At 27.8% G+C, this 8,709-nt stretch overlaps 1 protein-coding gene across 1 annotated transcript in view; it reads right to left on the bottom strand.

The window, feature by feature from the left end:
* Window positions 1–818, bottom strand: part of LOC101495688 (uncharacterized) — a 4,190-nt gene extending 3,372 nt beyond the window's left edge. Inside the window, 2 exon segments of the mRNA XM_073370056.1 lie at window positions 1–4; window positions 6–818. The exon segment at window positions 1–4 is cut by the window's left edge and continues 1,289 nt beyond it. Of these exon segments, the coding sequence (XP_073226157.1) occupies window positions 1–4; window positions 6–748 (747 nt within the window). The 5' untranslated portion in view covers window positions 749–818.
* Window positions 819–8,709: the final 7,891 nt, after the last annotated feature.

Raw genomic sequence — 8,709 nt, 5'->3', positions numbered from 1 at the left:
AATATTGAAGCAATAAAAGGTATACTAAATTGGTTAGGTTTCCAATCTCTTTAGGTATAACACCAGATAATTGATTTTGACTAAAATCAAAAGATTCCAAAGCTTCTAACTGACCTATAGAAACAGGTAAAGAACCAACAAAACTATTCCCAAACCCTACAATTTGTATAGTGTTAATTAGATTCCCTATGTTTGATGGAATTTTTCCACTAAGTTTGTTGAAATTGAAAGCAATACCTAACAAAGAAGTGATGTTGAATATGCTACTAGGAAGTGTTCCATTAAAAGAGTTACTACCTAAATCCAAATACTGCAAATTTTGTAGGTTTCCTAATTCATGAGGGATTGAACCTGATAAAGAATTCTCAACAAGTAAAAGTTGTGTGAGTTGAGTGCAAAGACTAATCTGAGGAGGTACATGACCAAAAAATGAGTTTGTAGTTAAATCAAGAACTTGAAGGTTTGAAATGTTTCCAAGGAATGGTGAAATCTCACCTTGGATTTGAAGAGCAACAAGAGAAATTGATGTGACATGTTTTGAAGATTTGTCACATGAAATTCCAGTCCAGTTACAATGAGGGTGAGTTTCAACCCAATCAGAAAATATTCCATTTGGGTCATTTGTTATGGAATTTTTGAAAGCATTCAGTGCTTCAATTTCAATTTCAAAGGTTGTTTTTTCAGCATTTGTAACAATTGAAATGACTATGACTATAGTCAACCAAAAGTTTAGATTTAGAGATAACATAACTTTGAACTTAACTTGAATAAGTTTGATGACATAACATTAAAGTTGTAGTAACTGAAGCCTTTATAGATATCATGTTCATTTATCCACTATTTTATTATTCTTAGAGGGTGTTCACACTAAACTAGATAAATCATTAGATGCACATTAAATTAATTTGACTTAAGTTGAGTATTTGAGGTGGTTGCTTTGGTGCATCTTCTACTGAATGAGACGCTACATAAGATGCGCCAAAAATATTTTTGACTTTGAAATAGAGGGGAAGAACCAATAGCATAAACCACTTTATGATTTTGGTATTTGTCAAATTAATATATTTTTCGACCTTAAATGTAAAAAAATAATATATACTTTTTATATTTAAAACTGAAATGAGTTTTTCTTTGAATTGATAATTGTTTGAAAGTTTAATTTTGTCGTTTAATTTCTTATTCATCCTTCTTTTCTCATGTTGCCAAGTTGTCAATAATAAAAATACAATTTTCTACAAACTCATTCGAAGTAATTTCATAATTATCTAGAAGTCTTGCTATACTAGTCATATGAATGCAATGAATTTGTCTAGACGACTGTTGACTTTGTATAGTCTTTATTAGTAGAAAGAATCGGTATTAGAAATTTAAGAATATACTAAAAAAATATAAATTAATATTGTGGATGGTTTGTTTAATCGATAAAAATGTTTGACTAGTGATGCAATTGGTGTGGATTATAAAAGCAATCCCGTGAGCAGGGACGCAATGATTTTTGTATGAATTTCTACTAATTACTTGAGTCGAGTCGACGAATATTGATTTTTTGAAGTGCTTAGCTGCAAAAGCTAATTTAGCATTAGCAATTAAGAATCTAAAAATATAGAAATTTAATTATGCGTGTGTAATGATGAACAAATGAAGGAATGCATAATAGTGTGAGCATGTGAAATGAAATTTGGATGGTATTGGCAAAAAGACCGAACGCGGTTTGAGGAAAGATGGCACATATTTGCCAAAAAAAACAAGACAAGTGGGCAAGTGGTAATAAATTAATGCCATGCTCATTCTCATGCAAGTGGCACAATGTAACAAACTTTCTCCATGATGAATTCGTTTCCATTTCAAGCTTAGATTTCGAAATTGGATTTTTAATTTGTGACCTCTGAAGTCCACAGCCAGAGTATCTACAGGTAGGGTCGGTCCAACAAGTTTAGATACTTAAAAGCAAAAGCTGACTATTAAATTGTAAAAAAACATAAAATAATTGTATAGTATAAACTTAATATCTTACATTTTACCAACTAAACTAATATATTAAAATTTGGATTGGGTCTTAAGTTTGTAGAATGAGAATTACCCATTATTAATATACACTTTCATCGGTTTTATCTCATTCAATAAAAGATTCGAGTAACTACAAAAGTGACTTGATAGAGGTGGCTTAATAGATCTTGGATAGTCTTTGGTATCATCTTATAATTTAGGTTAAACCCTACACAACCCCACAAAATCGACTTGTAGGTTGAAGAATACCTACCACTTATGTATATTTTGATAGGTCTTATCTTATCCAATTCGATACTCTTAATAATAATAACAAATAAATTTATAACATAATTAATAATATTATAAACAATTTTGGAAACTAAACATTTTTAAGGCATAAAGTTCTAGCTTTGGTGGCTTAACCTTGGACCAATGTATATAGATCTCAACAAGGACACGGTTGGTTCCAATGACAATTCTATGAAGTTTCAATGATTAATTAAAAGAAAATAGGATTTAATTCCTATATATTAGTTTAACAAAAAAATTACATTGATAACCAATCACAATTATTAGATTATTAAAGATATTTTACTTTTACTATGATTATATATAAATTCATGTCTATAAATTATTGACACAAACTGTCTTATAAATTCATATCTATAAATTATTAGACATGAAAATGGTGGCATAAGAATTAATATAGCAATTCGTGAGACAGTTCCAAAACATTGTATTAGTAATTGTTCATATATATACTTTCTTCTATCATTAATGTTTTTGAGGGAAATCATTACAAATTTCAAATTAAACATGACAATAATATTTGTAGATTGGAATTGAGTTATCTCTAGCTAGTCTACCATTTAAATGAGTGTGTGAATACAAATATCAGATACAAATACAAATAAGGTTAATGTAATGTGACATATAGGTGATATTTTTTGTATATGTATTTTTTTACTTTAGCATCAAGAACTAAACCAAGGGAGAAAGAGATACTCGTGAACTGTCCCCTGATATGTATAAAAACGTTTAATATTTGTATTTTTTTATTTATTGAATTGTTTGAGTGAACTGAGAGGTAATTGCATAAATGTAAGCATACAAATTTTTAATAATTCATATATTTGTATGTACATAATTAAATAATAAATATTTATATATAAACTTTTTTAACTAAGACAATCAAGGTCAAAATTAGTGCAAATGATATATGTTATAAACTAAGCGTACTTGAAGTAACATCTAAACAAAAAAAAAACACACTATAAACTCGTAAAAAAATAAAAGTGAAACAAATTTAATTATTTTGATTATTCGACCTTAATTATACACTATATGATATTCTCTATATAACTAGTGGTTTGATCTTATCAAGTAGATACACAGTACTTCAAATAGTGTTTCAACTTATAATATACAATATTTTATTTTTATTTTTATTTTTATTATCTTAATTAAAAATATATAAATATTAATTAAAATTTTAAGTCATTTTATATTTATTAGTTAATTTAGTTAATAATTTTATCAAACACTTTAAATCCAATACCCTAGTTAACTTTTTGTTGTTTGTTATTAGCTAGTTTATCCTTATAACTTCATTCATTACTAACTTCATTCATTACTAATTAATCTATTTGTCATCGGTTAATTTTTACTAAACAAAAAAATCTTAATATGTCAAAAAAAAAAAAAAAAACTTATACCACCATACCCTCCATCTACTTCCTCTGTCTTATATAATATGTTGGATGAGTCACTTTTCAAATAAGGCCCACCCTATAAAAAGATGGGAATTTCTTTTCTCAACTCTTATATTTTCTCCAAAGTCTCAAATTTTTGTTTGAATTGACTAATTTAAAAGTGTCTTTACACATTCAAATTAATTAATCTGAATGTGTATTTAAAAACAAACATAGGTGGAAGGGATTAAAATTTGAGAACATTTTATGCATCTTCAACGTAAGTTTGGGTGAAGGGAACAATGGTCTTGGCCCATATTGTTAAAAGTCATTAGATGAGATAAGACATACCAAAATGTATATAAATAGTGAATAGTTTTTACTATACAAATCGATTTTGTTGACTTGTGTAAAGCTTAATTCAAATTTTAAAATAGTATCAGAGTCTAATTCAAAATCCATTTGCTATCATTGGGCCATTTGTCTCCTCAACGTGAATTTAGAGAATTGTACCGTACACTTCTCCATTTTTACCTCCCACCCTCTAATTTTTTTTCTAATGACCATTTTACCCTTTTATTTTATCACTCTCTTTTCTCACCTCCACTTTCGAAACTTACAAAAAATTTCTTAATATTCGAAAGTTTCAAACTTTTGAAATAATTAAAGTGAGTTTTATTATCTATTCAGAACTTTTGTTAAATTAGAAACATTCGAAATATAATTTTACAGAAATAATTACCAATTTTGAAACTTTCGATGAATATGAAAGTTCTGAAGTTAACATTTCCAGAAAGTTTCGAAAGTTTGGAAGAATTTGTAACTTCCGAAACACATATCATTCGGAACTTTCGTTGAATATGAAAGTTCCGAAATAAAAATTTCCAGAAAATTTCGAAAGTTTGGATAAATGTGAAACTTTCGAAACACATATCTTTCCAAAATTTCAAACATTCGAAGTAAGTCAATTTCGAAAGTTTCAAAAAATTCCAAACTTTCGAAATTTTCAATTAATTTTTAGAAAATTTGAAAGTTTCGAAATACTATTTTCCAGATCATTTGAAACTTTCGAAAATTTTGATGAATTTAAAACTTCCCATATTAGATATCAAATTTAATACTATTAATTTATTACTATAAATATATTACTATTTATTACTATAAGTTTATTATTATAAATTTATTACTATTTATTATTATTAATTTATTACTAATAAAACTGCATTTTGGAACTTTTCCATGAATACCAAAGTTTCGAAATTGAAAAACTTTATGTTTCTAAATTTTATATTTCGAAACTTTCAGATTGTTAGAAAGTTCCGAAGGTTTTCTACATTTCGAAAGTTTCATGTTCATGCAAACTTTCGAAAGTTTTAAAATTTTGGGAAAAAATAACTTCGAAAGTTTCATGTTCATGAAAACTTTCGAAATTTAGAAAGTTAATATTTCGAAAATTTCAAAGTTTATTCTTAATTATAAGTCTTGTCCTTCGGATGCAACATTTAACTTAAATTTTATGTTTTTTGGTGATGCGACGTATTATTAAGTGTTAAAAATTAAAAGTTGTGTTTAATAAATTCATTTTTACGCAATAAAAATTGAGTATTTGAGTTATTTAAAAAAAAAACACTAGAAGATATAAAATATAATTATATAAGGATAGAAGATTTTTTTTTGTTCTATATATAAAAAGGAAGTGTAGCATAGCATGTGTTTAACTTAATGTAAGTTTTTGTAAATGGATTATTTTTGTGTTAGATGGGATTTTGAAATAGTTGAATTTGTTTTGTTTGATTTATACAGGTTATGGGAGCTGCAACTATGCTTAGTGAGAATGACATGGTAGAAGAACTGAAGTTTGCTACATATATAGAAAATGGGGCATTCTGAGAATTGAACTCGGAACCTCTCGCACAAAGAGCGAGAACCATACAACTAGACGAAATTCCCATTGATGGTAACCGATATTCATACATAGCATCTATAATTAAACCGTGTATTTGAGGAGGCACAATCAAATATAAAAAAATGAACTTTCAAACACTTTAAATGTAAAACAATTTACACATCCAACACATATGAATCGATCGTGTATATGATTTAGAAGTAATTACAGTAAACATTAAATGTTTTTAATAATTTGATTTTTGGGGTGTATTATTGGCAATTTAAAAACTATATAAATAATTAATTACTTTACAAATAAATATTAATAAATAAATAATTTTTATTATATGCAACTAGACAAATTAACATTAGAAGAAATCATTTTAAAATGAGTCAAATCAATTTACTAAAATTAGTTTTATTCTTAGAATGGCAGGATATTAATTCAATCATACTTCCAATCTCTCTTTATATACATTGTTCATAATTTCAATTAAAAATTTACTTATATAGATACTATGTGCAAATGATTTGTTTTAATCTAATTTTCAATGGTGGAAACTATTTCATCAAATAAACAAATTTTCATTAATGCTTTAAATTGCAAAAACTTACCCTTTTAAATTCTAATTTGTTAAGATTTGATTGATTTTGGATTTATTTACTTGTGCAGGATGGAATTTGAAGTTTGCTAATAGAATGATAAAATATTAAATTCTTTAACATTATATTGTGTTGAATAAAATTAACTAGTGTGTAACCCGTGCGTGCGTGTCGGTTAATTGCAAGAATCTGAACATTGAACTGAATCTGAACATTGAATATGCTTGCAATATATTGATTGGGTGATTGCAAGATGATTCAAGCAAGTGGATCATGTTTCTACCCCCAACACACCATTGAACCATGCCTCTTTTGTTATGAATCAGTACTATGCAAACAATGGAAGAAACCCTTGAGACTACAACTTCTCTCACTTTGCTCTCATTGTTCTTACTGACCCAAGTAAGCCCTTTTTTTTATATATAAATCTAACATGTAGGTTATTTCAAAAAAAAATTATCAAACACTTAATTTTTAAGATTAACCATTAATACTTGCTTTTATACTTAATTACAAGTCTTGTCCTCCGGATGCAACCTTCAACTTAAATTTTATGTTTTTTGGTGATGCGACTTATGATTAAGTGTTACAAATTAAAATTTTAGTATTTAATAAATTCATTTTTACGCAATGAAAGTTGGACCCGTAAATGACATTCTAGATGAAGAGTTCTAGATGAAGTTGGTTGGAGGATGGGTGTGTGGATGTCAGTAATTAATAATCATTAATCAAACAACAAAATTCTGTTTATAAAATGCGTAGCATGGGAACCTCCATCATTAATCAGATTTCTTTGTTTCCAAACACTACACAATACACACTACAATCATCATTTTCTCTAAATTTTCACCATGACCAAATCCTCTATTTCCCTTCTGGTTTTTTTCTTTCTCCTTCTCAATGCAGGTAGTTATTATTTAAATTTCATTTTATTACTTTAGATACCTTCTAATTTGTTTTGATTTTGGATAATTTTACTTGTGCAGGAGGGAATGCTAATGGAGCAAGTTGGTGTGTTGCAAAGCCTTCAGCAAGTGAACGTGTCCTCCATCTGAACATTGAATATTTTGGAAATATCATGTCATGTATAACAACTTATAGATACATATATTACCAATATTTTAGAAATATCTCACAAACCTCCAACCTGGTAGCCATGATTTCAAATGTGAAAGTGATTTCAACATTTAAAATAAAACTATAAGTTGTTGTTATGTTTAGTTACAGGGTAAAAAATCTTGCAATTTTTTTGATTGGTTTGATGAGCCAATGACAGAACGTGCAAAAGAAGTTATTATGTCTTTGATGAAAAGGATTGATGAATTCAAGAAGAAAGATAATGTGACAAAAAATTGTGATGATGAAATGAAGTTGAAGTTGAAACGAATGAAAGGCTTTCTGACACTTTCCTGGCTTTTGATTATTGTTCTTTTGGTTATTGTAATGTTGAAGTAATTAAAATGATTGGATTAAGGGTGTTTTGTAATGATGTAATTTAGGGTGTTTATGGTTGAAATTGTAATGTAATGTAATTGTTTAATATAATCAAATGAAATTAGTATTATTGTAATTTGATTGTCTATTTTTACATGTTAATAACTCAATTTGATATCATTGTATAAATAAAATTTGGTAAAACAATTTTGCAGTTGTTTGAAATAATCAGAATAATCTGGTCAAAATAATCAGAACAATATTCCAATTTTTGAACCTAAATTTGATAATCAGAATAATCTGGTCAAAATAATCAGAACAATATTCCAATTTTTGAACCTAAATTTGATAATCAGAATAATGACAATAATCAAAACAATTTTTCAGAATAATCTGGTCCATAATCTGAAGTTAGAATTTTGATATCATTCCATCATTACATACTACTGCATTACAAAATAATCGTTCCATAACTTAAGTCCAACAAAAGGTCATACTAATGCATTACAAAATAAAATTGTTCCTTCACAAGTAACCAAAATAAAAGTACATATTCATAGTCACCAAATTATATAGGTCCAAGTATGATTACATATTCATAATAACCAAAATAAAAATCACAAGTTTCGTGTCTTCAATTGATTTGTGAATCTTGAATTTGTGGAGCTTGTGAATCTTGAGATAAAATTGTTGGTGTTTCTCCCTCATCACCTCCAACCCTTGTTGTCTTTGCTCTCTTTGTTCTGTTGATGTTATTTCCACCTTTTGGTATCTCTCTATCTGCTGCACTTTTACCCTTGCATGTCCTCGTGTTGTGGTCAAGCTTCCCACAGTTCTTACATTTCACAGTTGCAAACTGTCTTGGTAGTTTGTTAGAACCTTTTGACTCGTCATTGGACTTGTTCCTTTTTTTCTTTGGTCTACCCGGTGCTCTTCTCATGATTGGGGGATTTATAGGATCTCCATTTGATGCATGCCAAAGTTTTGGTCCATTTGATGGCATTATAATGTAAGAGTAACATGTCAAGAAGTTTGTTTTCCTATTTAAAGAACCAAAAACATGTCAAAAAAACTAAACCACAACAAAACCAGCAGAACCAGCACA

The sequence above is a fragment of the Cicer arietinum genome, chromosome 6 (assembly GCF_000331145.2).
Source record: "Cicer arietinum cultivar CDC Frontier isolate Library 1 chromosome 6, Cicar.CDCFrontier_v2.0, whole genome shotgun sequence".
NCBI classification, from domain to species: Eukaryota; Viridiplantae; Streptophyta; class Magnoliopsida; order Fabales; family Fabaceae; genus Cicer; species Cicer arietinum.
The sequence above is the reverse complement of the archived record's forward strand: the minus strand, read 5'-3'. Positions and strand labels throughout refer to the sequence as shown.